This window comes from Podospora bellae-mahoneyi, chromosome 2 (genome assembly GCF_035222275.1).
Source record: "Podospora bellae-mahoneyi strain CBS 112042 chromosome 2, whole genome shotgun sequence".
Taxonomy (NCBI): Eukaryota; Fungi; Ascomycota; class Sordariomycetes; order Sordariales; family Podosporaceae; genus Podospora; species Podospora bellae-mahoneyi.
In genome coordinates, this window is record NC_085881.1 from 2,534,628 (window position 1) to 2,554,803 (window position 20,176).

The 20,176-nt window shown below is 51.5% G+C and overlaps 7 protein-coding genes across 7 annotated transcripts; 3 read left to right on the forward strand and 4 right to left on the reverse strand.

Moving 5' to 3' along the window:
- The first annotated feature begins 5,188 nt into the window (after positions 1–5,188).
- QC761_206285 (uncharacterized protein) lies at positions 5,189–6,929 on the forward strand. Its single transcript, XM_062876362.1, has 3 exons — positions 5,189–5,412; positions 5,487–5,870; positions 5,955–6,929. Exons 1-3 carry the CDS (start codon positions 5,271–5,273, stop codon positions 6,428–6,430), a joined length of 1,002 nt encoding a protein of 333 aa, XP_062734954.1. The 5' UTR covers positions 5,189–5,270; the 3' UTR covers positions 6,431–6,929.
- A 1,048-nt stretch (positions 6,930–7,977) lies between these two features.
- Positions 7,978–10,492, reverse strand: QC761_206290 (uncharacterized protein; the record flags this gene model as incomplete). Its single annotated transcript, XM_062876363.1, has 4 exons — positions 9,253–10,492; positions 8,693–9,165; positions 8,051–8,642; positions 7,978–7,983 (listed from the first exon to the last, which is right to left on the reverse strand). Exons 1-4 carry the CDS (start codon positions 9,688–9,690, stop codon positions 7,978–7,980), a joined length of 1,509 nt encoding a protein of 502 aa, XP_062734955.1. The 5' UTR covers positions 9,691–10,492.
- On the forward strand, positions 9,970–11,299 carry YAH1 (mitochondrial matrix iron-sulfur protein). The gene is made up of 2 exons (XM_062876364.1): positions 9,970–10,579; positions 10,630–11,299. The coding sequence occupies exons 1-2, from the start codon at positions 10,290–10,292 to the stop codon at positions 10,970–10,972; spliced, it is 633 nt and encodes a 210-aa protein (XP_062734956.1). The 5' UTR covers positions 9,970–10,289; the 3' UTR covers positions 10,973–11,299.
- Positions 11,300–11,302: 3 nt separating this feature from the next.
- RRP15 (pre-60S ribosomal particles component) lies at positions 11,303–12,301 on the reverse strand (the record flags this gene model as incomplete). Its single annotated transcript, XM_062876365.1, has 1 exon — positions 11,303–12,301. The coding sequence occupies one exon, from the start codon at positions 12,299–12,301 to the stop codon at positions 11,303–11,305; it is 999 nt and encodes a 332-aa protein (XP_062734957.1).
- A 238-nt stretch (positions 12,302–12,539) lies between these two features.
- On the forward strand, positions 12,540–14,904 carry QC761_206320 (uncharacterized protein). The gene is made up of 2 exons (XM_062876366.1): positions 12,540–13,569; positions 13,630–14,904. Exons 1-2 carry the CDS (start codon positions 13,053–13,055, stop codon positions 14,724–14,726), a joined length of 1,614 nt encoding a protein of 537 aa, XP_062734958.1. The 5' UTR covers positions 12,540–13,052; the 3' UTR covers positions 14,727–14,904.
- Positions 14,905–14,998: 94 nt separating this feature from the next.
- CTR3_1 (Copper Transporter integral membrane protein that functions in high affinity copper transport) lies at positions 14,999–16,361 on the reverse strand. Its single transcript, XM_062876367.1, has 4 exons — positions 16,001–16,361; positions 15,390–15,928; positions 15,243–15,335; positions 14,999–15,180 (listed from the first exon to the last, which is right to left on the reverse strand). Exons 2-4 carry the CDS (start codon positions 15,854–15,856, stop codon positions 15,126–15,128), a joined length of 615 nt encoding a protein of 204 aa, XP_062734959.1. The 5' UTR covers positions 15,857–15,928; positions 16,001–16,361; the 3' UTR covers positions 14,999–15,125.
- A 221-nt stretch (positions 16,362–16,582) lies between these two features.
- On the reverse strand, positions 16,583–18,540 carry QC761_206340 (uncharacterized protein; the record flags this gene model as incomplete). Its single annotated transcript, XM_062876368.1, has 4 exons — positions 16,583–16,825; positions 16,890–17,831; positions 17,887–18,138; positions 18,199–18,540. The coding sequence occupies 4 exons, from the start codon at positions 18,538–18,540 to the stop codon at positions 16,583–16,585; spliced, it is 1,779 nt and encodes a 592-aa protein (XP_062734960.1).
- Positions 18,541–20,176: the final 1,636 nt, after the last annotated feature.

Below are 20,176 nucleotides of genomic sequence, written 5' to 3' on the forward strand. Positions count from 1 at the left end.
CCGGCTCGCCTTGCCACGCATCCATCCCAACCATCCATCCATTCCCCCACTGCTGCAAGCCACGCCGGTGCCCATCACGAACTTGGACTTCTGCTTGAGGCAATGAGGCAAAGGGCAATGGGCCAGCTGGAGCATAGCACAACAGCAAGACCACGCATGTGAGGTATGTTTGCGCTGCGCAGCAGGTAATTAACTGCCGACGTAAGAGTCTCGAATCTTTGATGCAGTCTCACAACCGATCGACGCCTCTGGACCGTTTGGATAAGATACGGCTCATACAGAAACAGCTTGCCAGCCAAAGTTCCACCTTCATAAACATGTTATCGTCTTCCTCTTCTTCTCCCCCGCTTCTTCTTCGCGTAGGGATCCCGTGCGTGTGTGTCCCGCTTATTTTTCTAAACGCGCAAACTTGCCAAAGATAAATTGGATGGTGCCTCCAAGCGATGTACCAGCATGACATGGTGAAGGCGCCAAGCTTCATGTTTCGGGCCTCCTCGTCTTTCTCAAATCATGCTCCAACGGACTTCCCTCTTTTGAAATGCCGCACAGCCGGCGGTTTTGGGGCCTGCTTGGTTCTCATCCCTTTTGACCTCTTTGCAAGTTTGTGGGCTATTGATGCCGTCAACACACTAGGGGACTAGGTAGAGGAGTTAAGTTAATATCCAACGCACGTGTCTTCCCTGTCCTCTAGCTGGACTGGGCAGTTGAAGAAGGTGAGGGGGAAAAGCACGTTCTTTTTCCTACTTTTACACAATTCCTTTTCCAATATTGCTTCTTCCAACCCCCCCACCCGCTATACATACAGCACATAAACGTGTTGTGTGGGCTTGCGGCGCGAGGAATCGACCTTTCCTGCTTCAACACCGGATGCAAGCCCACTGTCAAAAAAAAGGAGACAGCTGGACTGGCTGTTCTCCTTTTTGGCTTTTTGACTTTCCGCTAGTGCGTGCGGCACAAGCAGCTTTTGGGCCATCATCCAGAATGTTGCATCTTCCCTGATCTTAAAAATTGGGTCGCTGCCCATTATGCTATTCTGGGACTAGCGTGTGGCCTCAGGAGTTTTGAATGTGACACTGCGGGGTCGTTTTCCCGTTCAAGCCTAGAACCCTGTCAGAGTTGGAATCCTTGCTCCTTCTCTCTGTTGGAGCGGGCGGGGCACCTGTGTGGAAAACCACAAGCGGCGGTTCGGTTGGGCTGAGTGCATTCACCATTGATTCGTTGGCTGCTGTTCTGGAACTCCGAAAATCTGTGTGGAATTTTGGAGTAGGAGATCTGGGATCTGGGGATCTGGATGGATCTCGTGGGCAACGGTTTGGGGTTCCAGACCATGAGAAGGTGTGGGTGGGGAGGGTAGAACGAGTTGCCTGTCCATTGAAGACACCGAGAAGATACAGACCAAACAGCCTTCATTCCAGAGCGATGGTTTCCGCGGATACAAACCTCACTTGTTGTTTACTTCTTTATGGTCGTGAGTTTTCTCTAGTCTTCTTCATCCGAAGTCTTTGCTACGTTTCTCTCATTCTCACAAGTGGCGGGAAAGGATATTTGTTTGTCAAGTCTACGCGAGTCATCAAACTGCACTGCCCACACGAAAATCCGATATCAAAAGCCCGTATTTACCCCTTATCTGCTATTACGTCCTAAACCTTGAACCCGACACTTGCAGTCTCACAATACGCGGACTGAAACTTTGACCTCCGACTCCGCCTCAAAATTGATTGCCTTTTTGTCTTTGATGAGCTACTTTTCTAGAATACGAGAACATGCGGTTCGTGGATACACAGGTAAGGTCCAGGGGATACGCGTAACGTAGTTGATGAGCCTTGTTACACACGCCACGCATGTTGTGGACAAAAAGATGGGGGCTGCTACCTGAAAAGTTGCACAGCTCATTGATTGTAGTTGTAAAGAAGTCTTTTTAGCATGGTTAAATACCCCTGAGAAGGTGACTCTCTCAAAACAGTCGGGAGGTATACACTCCCTTGCTTTCATCACATGCTCGGAGCCATCATTGAAGAAAAGCTCGGATGATTGCTTGCTCTTGCATCAAGTGAGCTTCATCTCATGCATTGTCAGCATGCAAGGCACAGCACAGGCATCAAGCTCAAAAGTGCTCGCATTGGCGCGTAGCCAACCTCCCGCTATATGAGATGATTGACAGTGATGGGACGGATGATTGACGGTGTCAAAGCAGGTCCTCCACCATTGTTCATTATCCTGTGGAGAATCTACCTCATGAGATGGCGCAATAAGCCCAAGCAACGCTGCGCAACAACAACAACAGCGTTCGTTACAACCGGGCCTGGATCCTACATCACAATGGCTTTGTGACTCTGATGGAGGTTAGCGCGTATATCATACTTGTTGGGAACAGGAGGGTTTTGGTGGTGATTTTGTGATAATAGCAATCTAACCCCAGAGGAAAGGGCTTGTTGGCCAATAATGAGACTCTCTTTTCTGAGGAGTGATGGATAGTAATACCATTCTCTCTTATACTTTTAGCGCCCATCACTGTTATGTTAACTATAGATAAAACTATTTCGACCAATTCAATATGCAGTATACTTACAACCTCCATCCCATCGCATGCAAAACCGGGGGCCATAAGGCTAGGGTAACCGACAAATCACACACACCTTCCTCGTTCCATTCTTCCGCTAGACCGTAAACGCGAGCCGAGCAAGTGAATTGGTCCGGGTGGCTAATTCGGCGTTGAGGGCGTGCGAGTGTAAACGTCGAGATTACGCCTGAGGGCGCGTGTGGGAGCGTTCATGAAGAAAAAGCCCGCGCGCGTGGCCGTGGCGTTCGTGAGATTTGTGTAACCAGCCTAGTTCTTCTTTTTCTTGAAATTCCGCTGGAAGATGCAGATTTTTGTTGATCTCGATAATAATTCAGACGAAAATAATCAAACTACGGGAAAGCCACAAAATAGTAATTTCCACAAGTGAAAACAACGAAACGTGGGATTTGGAACCAAGGCTCTAGCTATCAGCCACCTGCTGGAGGCAAATACCCCAAAATTCTCAAAGTCCTCCCATCCCAAATTATCATTCCCCTATTTTCCTCTCGGCGTCTTTAGTCGCAAGAACACCATTCCCTTGGCGTCTTTCGTTGCAAGTGAGCCCGGTGCTCAAAAGAAATCAGTGTCCCCCAACCCCATCCTAGGGTTCGCAAGGGAACGGCGCTTTGTTGCCGCTGGTGCCGCAGACGTGGCATGTCCTGGGGTAGGTGAAACAAGTTAGCAAGGTGATCTTGGAAGATTTGGGATCAAGAATCGGGAAGAGCAAGGTGAGAATAAAAGAACATACCATGTGACCTGTTCGAGTACTGTTTCTTGATGAGGGAAACAGGGATTATTAGAGTGTTTAGTTTATCTGGAGAGAAGTAGGTCAGTGTATGGTCTGATGTAAACAAAGAGCTCTAAGGGGTTGAAGGAAAGTCCATACCTCCGGAATCCGAGTCCTTAAAGGCTTCGGCTGAGGGTCTCTTGTTTGTCATCCTCTTGTCAGCCACCTTCTTGTTTGTCCACTTCTTAGCCATTGTGATTGTTTTGTTTGACAGTAAACAGATAGTTGGCTAGGCAGGCAGGTAGGTAGGTAGGTGATGGGCCACCAGACGCAAGGTGATCGAACGAAGAGGCTCCTCAATGTTTGAGGGTCAAATGCAGGTACGATCTCAAAATTACTGGGAATTTATACTCGGCAGAGGAGTAACTTCCCATGCAACCGTGCTTTTCGTGTATCATATTGTTTATTCACTTTGAAAGCTCTACACTTCACTTTGTTGGCCAATTGCCCTCCCCACAGGACAGGTCCTACCAGTGGTATTACAGAACTGGGAGCAAGACGGTCAATATGGCAGCTACGCGCGCGGTTGATAATGTGACGCTTCGTCGCTCCCAAAGATCAGATGGGTATCGCGGGGCCATCACCATCCTTCCCATCCTATCTTCCACATTCTCCGCCTGGTGAATAGGACACGCGTCCCATTTGAAAAGTTGAGATAAAACAGACAGTGCTGTGGTCAGCGGCCGTTTGCTCGACTGTCACTAGACAGGAATATAGGTCGTGGTGTTAGTAGGACTTCTATAAAAAGCCCTAGATCTTCTTCCTCAGTGGTGAAATGGTCCTGCTTCTTCGAACAATAGCAGAATCCTCAGACCTACCCAGAAACTACAAAGCTCCAAAGTAGAATGATCGCCTCTATGAAGTTGGTCTTCCTCTCCATGGTCATTCAGCTAGCCGTAGCCGGCCCGGTTGAGCCCGCCTCCACACAACAACAGAAAAGCTCGCCCCTTGGCGCCTCACCACCCTCAGCGCACATCCTGTTGTCAATGATTGCCACAGCGTAATCAACAATATAGGCAGTAAGCTGGAATTCTCTAAAATCAACACACTGTCTACCTCTCCACCTGCATTTCTCTGAACATAAAATGAAAAGCATCATCCGGAACAGGAAAACTGGACCTCGATCCTCGAATGTGCGTGACCATCGGTGTCAACAGTTGTGCTGGCTTCGTTTGCAACTACAACAAACTTACCGTATCAACTCAACCTACCCATCGCCGCCATCGAAATGACTGCCTATGTCTACGACCCTTGCGTTTGAAACGACCAGTATGGCCAGTGGGCCAACGTATGGTATGAGGTTGGATTGGTGCACATGCCTATCATACCAACGCCACCCACAATCCCATGGCACAACAAGATCAGAATCGAAGATGTAAGACAGTTTCTGGGAGGAAACATACCAGCCGAGGTGGATGGTAGTATCTCACAGCCTTGAGCAGCTGTGGCAGGATAATCCGGGGAAATTGGCCGGTATGTAGGGGACGTTGACGGTCGTATCTCATAGAGTAAGCGGCTGGGGGGGATTATCTTGGAAGAACTTTGATCGTGATGAGAGGAGGATACTAATTGTATGATGTTCTGAGAAGTCGTCCGGATGCACCGCTCAGTAATCATCTACATAGAATGTAGAAATATTTTGGTGCACAGGTCGAAAATAAGTGTTTTCTGAAATCAAAGAAGTGTTATGCGTTGCGGTCAAGATCAAATCTCTCTCTGCACAAAACTCCCTTGATGGTTACCCCGCCATACTGTCACAAGTCAGTGGACGTCAGAGGGAAAGTGGCGGGCTTCTCTGTCACAATGTTCCTTCCTTGATTGATATTCAAGTATAGAACACCCTGCCCAAAGTTGTCACAGATCCACGATCTCAGTCTCAGACACACACCTCCACACCCAGCGGCCCAACACCCGATCAGCACGATGCTGGGCTTTACAATCCTCTCTGTGCTTTGGCTCGCCGGACTCGCTCTTGAGGGGCAGGCTGATCCTGCAAAACACGGCTGGATTTTCGACAGTATGATGAATGAACTGGATTGCTACCACGTCTTGGATCAATTCAACGGTAAGTCGCCATGTATAGCCTCTCTCTACTACAAGGCTGTCTATCCTCTTGCTAACTACGACTGCCTTACATAGAAAGCGCTGATGCAAATCAAGTCATCGAGACGAAGTATGAAGAGCCCAAAGAAATGCTCTACAAAGGCTGCAGCATCATACTCAGCCAACTCGATATCGAGCCCTGGTACACGTACATTAGCTTGAAGCAGATCTTGCCCAGCCTAGCGAAATATCTTTACTACCAACCGAATATCAAAAATGACTGGGAGGCGACATTCAACATCTCGGAAAACCAGTCGAATAGCGAATCAAAAATAGCATACGTCAAGATCCTGAAGTATTCCACCGATGACCAAAACGGGGCCAATACATCTGCCAATTCTGTCGACCCCGACGCAACTTGTTTCAACATGACAGAATTTCCACCACTCGTCCAGGCAGACTGTCAGGCATCGTTTGATTGTTAGTGTTCCCCTCTGACTTTCCGAGCCTACCCAGGCCCGCCAAAACAATGCCTAGATATAGCAGACACTAACTGATCACCAGTATGGACTACTGGAACCAAAGCCTTCTTTCCGAATCACGAAAACATGACATGGGAGTCTGGTTTTCTTAGCTTTTCCAACGACAGCTCCACTTGCCAGTTTGTGATGTATAACAATGACGATTATACTGCATACCTGAGCCTGACCGACGTTGCCGACCAAGTCCAGCATCAAATCATTGACCCTTGCGTCTCTAACGGTTGGTATGGAGGTTGGCAAAAGAATAATACGGGGCTGTATCTGGACTTCAAGAACAGGGGCGTACTGGCATGGTTCCTACCCAAAGAGTTCTTTCCCGCTGTTAGATGGACCTTTCCTGAATGGTTAAAAGACCCGGCGGATCCGTGGGATTACCCGCCATATCTCGTGTTTAACAAGAGCAAGAGCCAAGTGTTCAACAAGAGCGAGAGCCAAGTGTTCAACAAGAGCGAGAGCCAAGTGTTCAACCAGAATGAGAGCCAAGCATTCTCTGATTGATGTCATGGCGGGTACTGAAAGGCAGGCAGTGTGGGCAATGAGCTGATCTGAGCTGAGCAGGCCCTTGACTTGATTTGGGTCAGGCCGGCCACATCAAACTTAACTTGAAGGTATTATAACTTAACTTGGCTTAGGAAGATTATTAAATCTACCGGCAGTGGTTTTTCCGGGCCGGGTGGGCCGGAGCACTAGTTCCGCGAAGGGCACCGGTGGGTAGGTTCAGAGGGTGCCCTGCCGGCCACCTCACTACTATACCGGGTATCACCACTTTTTGTGGGGCTAGAGAGATCACTGATCTTCTGAGCTGAGATAATAGGAAGATTTGACTTGGCTCAGGCCAATATAGGGATGACTTGACTTGGCTCAGCTCAGCTCAACTGAGCCAAGTCAAGTCTGGCTCAGCTCATTGCCCACACTGAAGGTAGGCTTGGACGGGTTTAACATAGCTCAAATAGTGGTTAGTAGGCTGAGCTTTCGTCTCACCAAAGGAACTTTTTGGGACCTCACCGTGGTCATTAATCCACACCGTCAAGTGAGTCTTGATTTTTCACCGTGTTGCTTGGACGTCCAATCCTTTGAATGAAAAGTGTGAGGCGTGACAATTTACAGCCGATTGTTCTTGTACTCTTTCATCTGACGACACATTACTGCCATTCTTCCGTCTTCACCCAGATGTTTCATGCGAAGTATCGACCGGGCCACCATTCTTGTTACACTGCAGATGACCGTCGCAAGTATCTACGTCGTCAGCGTACTGCTGATCAACATGAGATATACAACCTCTCGAGAACTCATTCAATTTTTATTGAACCGTTGGTCCAGATAAATATTTCGTCTTTCCTCCTGAGAACCCTTTTTCATTTTTAGCCTTTCAAAAAGTCAAAATACACATGAAGGGGTTGGCCAAGGACAATGTCACCTTCGTCACCTGCCACACTTATGAAAAATAAAAACCCGAAAACTTGAACTACGAACATACTAAGCACCTATATTCACCTGCGCAAAACACACACAACAAGAGAGAAAAAAAAGGCCTCCGTCTACAACGTGCTCAAATAGGTGAACACCGAAATCACCTACAACACACACATGACTCAGCAATTGTGACCATAAAGAAGATGCACACTACCCAGCAACAAAGTACCTCCCTACAGACCTCCACGATCAACACCCAGGCTCTAATACCTAGCACATCTCACAACAACCAGACACAAATCCCAACCAAATGTCTATCAACATTCTCTCCGTTTTCTTTTCATGAGCGGGGAATCATATATATCCTCTTTCTCAAAAACCTCATAATAAAGTCACAAAAATACCAAACCCCTCCTCCCAACCCAACCCAACCCATCCATCTCTTTGAACAAAACAAAAAGAAAAGCCACAAAAAAAAACGCCTGCCTCTTTCATAAAAGTCATCTTCTAGAAAATAAAACCCCTTTCACACTCTTCTTTTCCCATATCATACCACCCATCCTGACCAAAAGACGTGTATATACGTCTTTTTTTTCCCCACCTCATATCCAACCGCCCCCCCAACTTCCCCCTTAAAACTCCCCATCCCCACCAGCCCCCATCACCCCCCGCAACCCAAAGCCCAACCAGCCCCCACCAATTCACATTCCAACCCCTCGCCAAACCATTCAACCCCTGACCCCGTCTATACACCGTCTCCGAAATCGACTGCTGCTCCTTTGCCTGCTTTCCCCCCTTCTTCCTTCCCCTCACTGTCTCCACCACCTTCGAAGGCTTAACAACAGCATGCGACCCCTCCTCATTGACAATACTGTACATCGTCCCGAACACACCATTGTATTTCCCAACAGGGACAATAGTCTCCAGAGTTTCTGGTGGTGCCACAGCACTCTTCTTGCCCTTGACAGGAGGAGGCGCCTCGAGAGCTTGGAGGTACTCTGGTGTGTTGAGGACCGCGACCTGACCTCTGCGGAGGACCGTCTCGAGTGGGAGCTTGATGCACAGCGCTACAGCCGAGGAGCAGAATTTGGCGATGGAGAAGCTCGCGGGAGCAATCTCCCTGTCGATCATGAATTGTGTTCGGAGAACAAGGGGTGTTGAAAGGGTAAGGAGAGGGTGGACGAGGGAGTGGAGGACCGTTGGGAAAAAGACGGCGGAGGGGCAGAAGTAAGAGGGAAGGCTGCGGAGGGCGGTCAAGGTGCGCCTGGAAGCGCGAGAGGTGGATGTGATAATCATGCTAAACGTTTTTAGTACATGGTAGAATTAGACAGCTTCAAGGAGGCATACCGTGTGCGGATCAGATCCAGGGGAGAGAGGATCAGGCCAGTAACAACCGCCGCGGCGGCAGCCACACAAAGAGAGGCCCATGGATATGGTGCGGCGATATCAATCAACCGGTCCGCATCGTTCTTGACGCCGAGGTCTGGTACGTTGAGAAGGGCGCTGAGTAGACTCCTGGACCAGTTCTCCAGTAACGAGTGGAGTACCGAGTAGATAAAGGTCACGTTTGAACCCTTCCAAACACCCCACGCACCTTCCTTCTGCCATAGCTGTGCGATAACTTCCAACACAGAGTCGGGGGTTCGAATGGCCAGTTGATGTGCCGGTACAGGGGCTGGCTTTCCAGGCGTTCGTGGGGTATCAAGTGGGGTCATCGGGTTCGGTCTCCCGCGGGTAGCTGTTGGAGAGGGAGTTCGTGGTTGGTTTGAGGTGAAATATGCCATTTCATCGGCATCCGAGTCTGAATCGTTGGCTTGTTCCTGTAAGTTGCGTGTTAGTCGTCTGCTTGGGTATGGAAGTGGGGCGTGGTTCGATGGTGTTGCCCACGATACTCAACGGCAGCATACCTCGTCGTCAAACTGAGTATTCCACGGATTCGCAGCAGCAGCAACCGCTGCTTGTGCTTGCTGTCGCCTTGCCTCCTCCGCTTCCTCAGCGGCAGCTGCTAGTCCTCCCAAATCATCCTGTTTCCTGACTTGCATGATGGTCTTGGCCACATCGAAGGGTTGGGCCATCAGCACCGACGAGTACTTCCATAGCAGCTCGTCCAGCACCTCCTTGACTGTCTGTACAACTGATGGCGAAGGCTCGGCTATGTAGTTCTTGTAGTCGATGTCGGAAAAGAGGTCGCGTGCCTTAGTAGCATACTGGCCGGTTGAGTTGCCGGCTTGGGCGAAGGCTTTTGGGCCGGGTGGTGTGGGGAGGGACTCGGGAGGTTCGCCGATCGAAGGGGGAATGTAGTAGGGTCTCAGGGGATTGACCCCGTTGTCACTGTGGTGAGCCATGCTGGTTACTGGTACTTCTGTAGGCGCAGGAGCATGTTATGGTGGTGAATTTTGGGCTGGGCTCTCTGGCGAATTGCCCCGCTGATATTTCGCATGTGCTGGGACACAATGAGGTGTGGTGAAATCATTTGGCGATAAGCTAAGCATGCAAGAGCTACCCCAAAAGAGCCCAAGCGCCATCCCCATATTGCATTATCGGGGCCGCCGATAAGCGCCGCCCGCTCACCTCAATGCTTGGCTACTGTCATCTTTTGCGGGTAAATTTTCATATCGTTTATCGGGATGTTGAATGGACGAATGTTAGATCAGATAATGATAATTCATTATTCAGTTGCCTCCCTCGTCTCAAATAACCATACCTGCTCCACCGTGTGCCCTTTTTGCATGAGGCAGTGAATAGACACAGAGGAGCCCTCAGTTTGCGTATTGTATATATTGTACCTCTCGGGAGGGGTTTCTCGGCCATTAGGTTGTTTGTCACTCGCAGCTTTCCCCGGGTTTCGGAGCCTTCTAGGCTGTTTGCTTTTTCTCTCCGGCTTCCCACGCTTGTTTCCCTCTCAAGTCTTCCTGGAGATATAAGCACACGCCAAACAGTCAAGATGTCGACCCAAAGAGTTTTTACCAGCGTCCTCCCGAGACTAAGGGTTGCCTCCAGCAAGAATGCGACAACTTCCCTTGCACAACAGGCACAACAGCTCCGGTGCTACAGCAGGCCGACCGCCACCTTGAGACCTTCCGGTCCGGCCCGGTCCTCGGTGCTCTCCTCCGCCGCTGCCTCCGACCCTCGCCGTGTATGTGTACCGGCCACATCCTCCACTCAACCTCGCACCTTGTCCACCTCAGCCTCACTTTTCCATGGTCATGTCGACACCCCAAAGCCAGGTGAAGAGTATGTGCAAAAACCCCCCTTTTCGACATCCCTGAACTAACACATCAAAGGCTTTGGGTAACCTTCATCGACAAGGAGGGTGTTGAGACTAAGATTGCCGTTTGCAAGGGCGACAACCTCTTGGATATTGCCCAGGCTCATGATTTGGAGATGGAGGGTGCCTGTGGCGGTTCCTGCGCCTGCTCGACATGCCACGTCATTGTTGAGGACCCTGACTACTACGACAAGATGCCCGAGCCGGATGATGATGAGAACGACATGCTCGATCTTGCGTTCGGTCTTACTGAGACCAGTCGGCTGGGCTGCCAGGTCATCATGACTCCCGAGCTGGATGGCCTCCGGGTCAAGCTCCCCTCCATGACAAGGAACCTTCAGTCGAGCGACTTCAACTAAGGCCTGCCAATATATATTGCATTCTCCGGATTATCGTTTCTTGGTCGGCGTTGCGGCAGCGATACACGGGCATAGTTGTTAAAGATAGATACCAAAAGCATAGGGGGTTGGCTAGTGCGTTTTCCGCGCAATAGCTCACGATGTAACTGATGACAAATCTTGCGGCTCCGGGATGGTCTGGGAATCTCTTGCTCTGATCGAGCATGTGTACATGTAAAATAGTAGTAAGGCATCCTATACTGGGGCCATGTGTAAATAAGATGTAACCTCTGCTCTATAAGCAGTAGAACACCCCTCTGTCTCCCCAACATCTGTAATGTAGAGATCACTCTATGCCTCCTCCAAGCCACCCTTCTTCAACCCTCCACCCCCATTCGCAATGAGGTCCAGGAAGCCTTTCCTGCTCATCTCGGTAATCTTCTCCTCCTTCCTCTTAACACCCACCATACCCTCCTTTCTGACCACCCTTTCCGCCTCCGAAGCCTTGACCTGAGCTGCGCGCACGGCATTGAAAAGTTTGACCACACCACGTTGCGCAACCTTTCTCAACCTCCTCTCCGTCGCCAAAAGCTGGCCAGTTGTCTCAGCACCATCCTCAAGTTCCTCCTCAATCTCACCCGTTTGCAGGTTCAGTGTGCGCTTGGTGCTAGGTACCAACACATCTCTCACGCGGCCCTTCTCCATCGCCAACCGCTTCTGCTCGCGCAATCTCTTGCGTGCCTTGGCCTCGAGCGCAGTGTCCACCAGCTGCTTCGCATTCTCCGCCGCTACCGCGCTGCGCGCTACAATTGGATCGGCGCGCTTGGAGGTAGGGAGTTTACTGGAAAGCATCTTGGAGATGGACGTCGCGAAGGCTTCTGGGTCGTTGCGCTTCGACTTCATGCGGTTCGCGCCTGTGCCAAGCCCATCGTCGCTGCCGCTGTGGGCGTCGTCGTCCTCGTCTGAAGATCCGTCATCGCCATCGCCATCCTCGTCGCCGGAGGAGTTATCTGAAGCTGGCGCATCTTTGGCGACAAATTTCTTCTGTTTTGTCTCTGATTTTGGTTGTTGGGATTTGGACTTGGAATTTGGCGCCGAATCGCTGTCGGACTGGGAATCTGAGTCTTCGGCTTCGGTGGAGGCGCCGTCGTCGGCCTCGAGGTTGTCTAGATCCTCTTCGTCCGAATCGAGCAGGTTGGAGGGAATGGCACCGCCTTCGTCATTCTCGGAGTCTTCTTCCTCGGAGCTGCTGTGGTATGCGGCGACTTGTCTCTGCTTCTTGGTTGGTCTTTGTGCCTTGCCCTTGGGGCCGTCGCTGAAGGAGCGCTTCTTTAATGATGATCCTGCCATGGTGTGGGGTGCTGTTGCAAGTCAATTGCTGCAAAGACTTGTGATGAGTCTGGAGTTGATGCGGATGATTGACAGTCAGTCCAGCGCACTCGTTGTTCGAGCGAGTTCCCCAGAAATTTTTGGCGGTGAATAGCGGCAGGAATGTGCCCCGCTGGTGAAGAGTGGAGCTGATGCCCCAAGCTTCTTGCTCCACTCGAGCTTTCAAGCTTCATTTTGTGGCGCTCAAGGTGGGCATGTGAAGCTTCGTCTGGCATCTAGGAAAACTCAATCTACATGACTACCAACTGTATAGATGTTTATTTTAGATCTTCTCACCTCTTTTAATTGGAGCAGTATAATTATCCCAGCAATTGCCAGTTTCTTCCATTGTACACTGGTCTCACAACATGGCGTTCACCTTGTCCAAGCAGATGACTTCTCACGCAACAACAGGCCCACCCAAATGCCATTGTGTTTGTCGTAACCCGCGGCCCGGTCGCCGGTATCTCAACTAGGTTTCTGATCCTTCCTGGAGGTGATGTTGCCGTGCTGACCGGTTGCCTTCTAGATATGGGTCCATCAACACCAAAACAGCCCTGTGCCAAGGTGGTAAGCCTGACTCTTTGAGGAACTATTGGCTTAGTTTAGTTTACGGAGACATCCAGTCAAGCGCGTTTAAAATGGCAGTTCAAATACTCCTCCACATCCCGTGTCTCATCACAACAGCCTTCTGCTCAATCTATGAGCGCGCAATCTTCTGATACCAGTCAGAATGGAAACTCTTGCGCCCACCACAACGGGTGTCCTTACCCTCAACCCATCCTGTCTCGCGACGACCAACCTATGGGTGGATGAACTTTGCACACGTCCCGCTTATGGTGATGGACGATGCACTCGTTACAATCTAGGCATGGGCGAGGGCTGCTCCATGAGGGCTGCTGGCGCCACCGGCTTTGATGAAAGAATTGCTTTCAGTGACTGCCCGGTTGGCATGACCCCAGCCTGGTCGTTCACTGGAACAGAGTTGCAAGATGTTTCCCTCGCCACCAGCTACTGCTGCCCGACCGGTTTTGACTTTTCTGTCTCAACCACCTCATGGCCAGGCTCAGGGACCTTGCGAGCTAATTGCATTGCCGAGTCGATTGAGCGGCTTTCGGGTCAAACGCTCACTCTGAACCAGGATACATATCGGGTAGAGACGTCTGGGAGATCCACCATCACCATTCGTGCCACGACCACGACCGCGGCATACGACTATGACCAAGACAAGATTTTTGCCCAAGCAGCGAGTGAGTGTTGAGCTTGTGCTGATGCTCCCTCTTACATCCGTTATGCTGACCCTTTGCTAGCCATCTGGAAATACATCTACCCCGGTGCTGAGACGACATCAACATGCTATGGCATTGCTTGCAACCCAAGCAACCCCTTCCCACAACCCCCCGAGAAAACCCCCCCTCCCTCCACCTTCACCTACACACCCCCTCCCCCCTTCCCAGCAACCCAATTCACCCCCGACCCGTCCTGCCTCGCCGAGTCCAACTTCTGGCAAGTCTCAACCTACTGCTGGATGTCCTGGCCCAACCCCTCCCCCGACTGGCTACGCTGCACCCACACCGGCTTCGGCGAACCAAACACCTACCTCCACCCAGAATGCTTCCCCTCCGCCACCGTAGCTCCCCAATCCGCCGAGAACCCCGACATCCAAACCTGGTACTCGGAATGCCCGGTAGGCTACTCCGTCGCAAAAACCTTCACCTCGGGCCGCTTCGACCTCCCAACCTACGTCTTCAGCGAGCCCTCCCCCACCAAAACCTACGACGTAACCTCCACGGGCCTAGCCTGCTGCCCCTCGGGTAAATACCACTTCGAGTACCGCCGCGTCGAAACCTCCATCACCTCCCACAACGGCAGGCGCGAGACCGTCTCCCTCTACATCATGCCCTCCTGCATCGCCACCCGCGTCTCGGCTCTCTCGGGGAAGGGGATAGCAATGAAGGAGTGGTACAACACAGCAGTCTACGACAAGAAGCGAGACTTGGGGGAGCGACAGGCTAACCACGACGCGGAAGCTACCATCACCGATGCGTGGAACATGGATAATACCCTGTATGCACAGGCGATTCATCTCAGCTACACTGTCTTTCGCGATCAGTACACGTGCTACACCAACTGCGACGAGTACTTTTACAAGTCCTTCAGGGATGTCGTGCCAAATACGTACAAGACTTGGAGCCCGCCAACGACGACGACTTCGACGAGTACTTCTGATGGGTCGTCGTCTACTGGAGACAATGGTGGTGATAATGGTGATGGTGAGGGAGGGAAGGGGGAGGAGGTGGTGTCTACCAGCTCGACAGCTGGTGCTGCTGAGCAAATGGGACGGTCAGGGAGTATTATCATCACTTTGGTGACTGTGGTGACGGTAGTTATGGGGTTGGGTGCTTGAAGATGTGTGTATGGGAGTGTGATATGGGATATGATGATACCCAGTGTGTATATGATGGATGATGTAATTACGATGGAGGTTATGTTGATGTGGGCTTATTTTGAGCCTTCACAGTTCCAAGAAACACCTTGTGCGGCAACAGTGGGCATCGAAAAGAATTCAGTCCCATTCTTCACAATTCATGATTTAATGTGTTAATATCACAGCAAGGGCATTGCCCAATCATGTCATGGCTACAGCATTACACACGTCATGGACAGGCAGAAAAAGTAGCTATCCCAACGGATATTCATTAACTCCTGCTCCCTCAAACCCTGCTCTACAGCGTATTACCAATTACCTAGGAGAGAATCGCCCATGCCCAACACTCGACAGTCTTTTCCTACCTCGACCTCGCCATCACCCACAACAAACAGTCACATCCTCCAACTCGCCACACCGTTTACTGTCATGTCTGTCTCGTCAACACACACGTCAGCTTCATCTTTCTTCCCTTCTTTTTCCAGAAACACTTACTTCCCCACCCTCGTCCAGTGAAACAACAAATACCCCAAAAACACCCCAAAGAAAATCGAGAACAGCACAAACCCATTATAGTACATCCCCATCCTATAATCTCGTCAGTATCCCTTCAACCCCCTCCCCACCCTGAAATGTACTCACAGCATCAACAAATAAGCCACCACAAAATTAACCAAATGCAACATCGCCCTCAAAAACTGCTCACAAAACCCCGGCCTATAACACTCGCACCCTTCCTTTCTCTCGTGTTCACCCCCAGTATGATGACTCTCCTCCTTCTGCCGCCGCGGCCTGCTCGCACACTGCCCGTCCACTTGTCCTATCCCCTCCCCATGTGCCGCATTCAGATTAACCGCACTTGCCACCCTCGACTGCTCCGCCGTCAGAGGCCTCAGAGACGACGAGGGTGTCATCCTCCTTCCTACAGGATGCGGAGGGACAGGTTCCGTATCTATCAAGATTATCTCACCGGGATGGCCGTGATGTTGGTGATGGGGGCATTTGTGGGCGTGATGACGGAGGAGGTGGCGGTCGTATTCCCGAGTCAGGCGCCGGAGACCTTCTAGCATAAGGGCGAGGAGGAGGACGGCGATGCAGGCTGCTGCCATGTGGCCGTCGCTTCTGACTTGCTACGTCTCTGAGAGAAAGCAGGAGTCTATGGTGTTCCAGTTCCAGGTCATCTATTGCATAGGGGGTTAGCAAAGGGGAGGGAAATGGGAAGGGGAAGGGGAAGGGAAAGGGGAGGGGAATACTTTGATGAGACATGCTGGCTTTGTGACGGCGTCTTCGACGATGGTGATGTCGATGGGGATGGGGACTGTGGTGGGGGCGGGGTTAGACATGCTGGGCTGTGGATGGGGTTTGGTTGGCGGTTGAGGCTGGGTGGGCGGTGGTGTGATGCTGGGCGTGAGGTTGTTGTGTTGACGGGCGTAAGTGCTTGTCGGAAGCAGATAGACGATGATTTTGGTGTCCTGGAGGTGGTTGGGCGGGGGTATACTGATGCTGGATGGTGATAATGGAAGACACGGGTTGTGAGGTAAACTTCTCATTAAATCTTGGACAATGGGAGCAATGCGTCTGCAGTCAAGGCAATTCTTACCCTGAATCAACTCGTTTCAAGAGTACCTTCCTGCCCGGATTGATGGAAGGAACACCAACCTGCCTGGTCCGGTTCGCCGGACACAAGCCTCCGAGAAATGATGAAAAGGGCAGGCACGATGCAGAGAAGATGTAATGGATGGGGCATCACTGGTCAACCTCCTCTATCAAGGCCAAAAACACAAAGAGAGTATTACGCATAAATGGTATCACAATATCCAAACCCCACCTCCCACTCACTGATTCCCAACCACATACCTCGCCGTAGCAATCCTCATCCTCTTCCCCGCCCACAATATCGGCACAATCAACAACGAAAATACCCCCATAATCACCGTAAAACCTCCAAACGGAACCAAATACCCGTCCCTCTCAATCCACTGAATAACAAACAGCAACCAAATGAATGGCACCATTCCTCTCAAGATACAGATCATGGCAAAGCAGTCACTGGCGAGCTGGTTGTACGCGTCAATGAGCTGGAAAATGACCAGTTAACTTCAATCTCATTGATATCATGGAAGGTGTGTGGGGGTCACTCACATAACTGAACCACAAACTTGGCACCTGCGTCAACGCAAAAGCCACCATCCCGTACGCCACCTGAAGCCCAATCCACTGGTACTCCCCCGGATACTGCGCGCAGAACCCAAACACCAACAGCCCACCCGTCCCCAACGCCAGAGCAGGCAACATAATCGGCAGTCTCGTCTCCGGCTCGGCATAACCGTGGTCTTGCTTCTTCGCAAAAGCCTTCAACCGGCGGTCTGCTAGGAGGACAGTGGTGATAGCGCCAAAGACTATACCAATCAACGCGCCTATGAACAAAAGCCCCGTGTCCGCGCCCCAGTCATAGGGCGGAAGAATGAGCAGCTGAGGTCCGATGGTGGAGATGACGGCCACAGCACCGACCAAGCCACCATACTGCAGCATGGCAATCCACGTGGCTGGCAGCCGGAGGGTATACCACGGCTTCATAAACTGGTACTTGATTCTACCTCTGTACATCCCAAACTTGAGCGAATCAGAAAAGGTATAAGGGTGGTAGGAGAAGTTCCCCGGGCCCGTTGCTCTCGACGACCTGACCTGCTTTGACAATCTAGTGGGTGTCATGGCAGTGGAGCTGCTGAGGTCCCCAGAAGATGACGGCTGATACCATGTATACGTCGGGTCCAACTCCCCCGTATACCGAAACCTCGACGGCAGCGTCATCCTCATCGATGGCAAAGTAACCAGACTGAGGTACGGCGCAGGTGTCCGGGGCCAGTACCTCGATGGTCGGGGAAGATTCCTCTGGATTGGCAAGCAGTGGGCTCCACGTTCGTATATCGTTTCCGGGACAAATAAGACCGAACACAAGAACGTGATGCCCGCCAGAACAGCGCTGACCCAAAAGACTTGGAACCAACCCAGCCTGACAGCGATGTAGCCGCCTGATATACCGCCCACGACGGAGCCGCTTGCTAGGGCTGCTGTGTAAAACGCCTGAGCAGCCGCGTCAGCGAGAGTTCGATGTTGGAGAAGAACGAGAGAAACATACCATCCACCTCCCCCTCTCATGCACAAAATACATCTCCCCCACCACCGCCGGCACCACCGTCTCGGACGCACTACTCCCAAACCCCTGAAAGCATCTCACAACCAAGATGCCAACAAAGTTGGAGGTTGTCGCGCCGACAGCCGTGGAGATGAACAGAATGAGCGCCGAAATAAGGACAATGGCCCTCCTCCCAAAGATATTCGCCACCGGCACGAGAAATACATTTCCAAACCCCAACAGGAGAATGTTGTACTATCTTTTCTGTCAGCTCGATCATTACCCTTCACCCTTTTTATGAGGGAAAGGGCTTACCGCAACAAACTGCATCAACTCCTCAATCTTCCTTTGATCCTCGGGAAACTCCAGATTCCATACCGGCAACGCAGGCGCGATGCAAGCCGAGATGAAATTGCTCACAAAGGCGTACAGCGAGACGGTGCTAATGCACGCCAGCTTCCTCCACGGGGCCCAGTTCAGGGGGTCTGCCGGGTCTGGGGTTGGGAGGGGGTACTTCGAGAACCGATCCGTTGTTGTCACGCCTCCCTCTGGGATGACGACCGCGGTTATGGGCTCGATCAGCCGGACCGTTCCCGGGGGTGTGGCGGCCTTGACGGCTTCTCTGCTGAGGGAGAAGGCATATTTCCAGCCGGGCATCCTATCTCAACCTGTGTGGTGGGGATGAAAAGGTGGCAAGTGATGAGATGGTAAGAAAGGGGGAGGAGGGGGGAAAGGGGGAAACGAGCGACGAGGGGGCAACGGCTTTCGACGAGCAGAGAGCATTTTTGGGCGATAACATGGTTAGGGAAGGGCAAAGTCTTATGCGAGGTGTGTGGTGTTTAGTTGGTTCCCGAGGACCCGAAATAAAGATGAAACCCCCGTCCGAGAATATGCTGGGAGGGTTGGGCTTATGGAGAGAAGCAGGGACGCGAAGGCGCTTGTGCAAGGCCCGGGCCATGGTGGAAGTTTATTCATGTTCCTGGGGGCGACAGTGCTGACGAGGACGCTAGAATTTGGGATGGGAGCTGTGTACTGAATCACCAGGTCACTAGTAACGAGGCGAATAAAACTGCTTCTTTTTTTCAAAGGGTGAGATGTGCTGGGATGTTTTTGAAAACATATATCAAAAGATTTCCGACCCTGAGAGAACGACAGATTACCAGAAGTGTCTTTTCCTTCCCTGACCGTAGTCATTGCACGAAAGACACCACGTCTCCTCCGTCGAGTGAGCAAATGCACAGCGTTCGCCCCCGCGACACCCAACAGCCGTGCATCTCTTTGTTTTCCACAACCTAAAGTCCTTGGTCGGATTTTCCCGAAAGCGAGCCATTTCCTTGCTTGTATGCTTATAACCACATTCACCCCTATCCCCGCAATGCTGGCCTTTGGGACACCCTTGAGTCCCACGCTGAGCACGTCCGTGAGCTCTCCCTGGCCGAGATCGAGACTTCACCTGCTCCCAGCCCTCCTCATCATCGGGATCTCCGCCCCCCTCAGCCTTGGCCTCGTGGACTTCTGCCTTTTCGTCCCCGGTTTCGGGTGGGCCACTTCCAAGATCAACACTGTTTTCCAGGGAGCTTTGCGCGTCGTGCTTCGTACTGAGAGGGGAGCTGGAGGCTCGGTTGTCATTTTCCAGCGGTAAAAACATGTTGCTCGTCTCGACAATCTCCGACACATCCTTGTTGAACCTACTGGCATAGACGGGCCATGACATGATGGTGGTCTTCTCGCCAAACAGTTCCCGTGCTTTTACGATGATGGCCCTCGATGTTCTTCACCGTGGGGAACTCGACGAATATTTCTGATCCATTCTTTGAACGCGTGGTGTAGAACAAACGTCCCAACTCGAGGAGGACTTTCGCCACGTAAGAGTCGTTCCATGTTTCCTCAGCGAGATCCTCTGGCTCCAAAATCACAATCGTGTAGGCGGGAACGACCCTGGTGTTTCGGGTGGAGCGGAAGTTGGTGAACGACACTTGGTTGAATATGTTGTCCAAGAACTTGACCGATAGTCGGCCATTGGTATTTCTTTCCCTCAAGTATTCCCTGGCCATCCCGGAGTTCCACCCCCAGAGTTCCACTCGGATGCCACATCCCAACACCTTTCTGATCGCGGGGAGCATATCGCGATCTCCCGTGATAACGATAAAGACTGTTCTTTTTTTCCGCTCTTCGACGGCTTGATCAAATTTCGCCACGGCCCTAAGATCAACAGCCTCCTCGGTCATATCTGCCGACATGGAGTTGTCCACCTCCTTCTCCCTCCCATTGGCGCCGCGATCGTATATCTTGG

Excerpts from the sequence above, each read along its gene's own strand:
- YAH1 (XM_062876364.1), top strand. The coding sequence starts at position 10,290 with ATGTCGACCCAAAGAGTTTTTACCAGCGTCCTCCCGAGACTAAGGGTT. Across the intron at positions 10,580-10,629 it reads ACCCCAAAGCCAGGTGAAGA|GCTTTGGGTAACCTTCATCG; the intron begins GTATGTGCAAAA and ends AACACATCAAAG.
- QC761_206320 (XM_062876366.1), top strand. The coding sequence starts at position 13,053 with ATGGAAACTCTTGCGCCCACCACAACGGGTGTCCTTACCCTCAACCCA. Across the intron at positions 13,570-13,629 it reads GATTTTTGCCCAAGCAGCGA|CCATCTGGAAATACATCTAC; the intron begins GTGAGTGTTGAG and ends ACCCTTTGCTAG.
- QC761_206285 (XM_062876362.1), top strand. The coding sequence starts at position 5,271 with ATGCTGGGCTTTACAATCCTCTCTGTGCTTTGGCTCGCCGGACTCGCT. Across the intron at positions 5,413-5,486 it reads CGTCTTGGATCAATTCAACG|AAAGCGCTGATGCAAATCAA; the intron begins GTAAGTCGCCAT and ends TGCCTTACATAG. Across the intron at positions 5,871-5,954 it reads CTGTCAGGCATCGTTTGATT|TATGGACTACTGGAACCAAA; the intron begins GTTAGTGTTCCC and ends ACTGATCACCAG.
- CTR3_1 (XM_062876367.1), bottom strand. The coding sequence starts at position 15,856 with ATGGCAGCAGCCTGCATCGCCGTCCTCCTCCTCGCCCTTATGCTAGAA. Across the intron at positions 15,336-15,389 it reads GTGGCTTATTTGTTGATGCT|GATGGGGATGTACTATAATG; the intron begins GTGAGTACATTT and ends ACGAGATTATAG. Across the intron at positions 15,181-15,242 it reads CACTGGACGAGGGTGGGGAA|ACATGACAGTAAACGGTGTG; the intron begins GTAAGTGTTTCT and ends TTGACGAGACAG.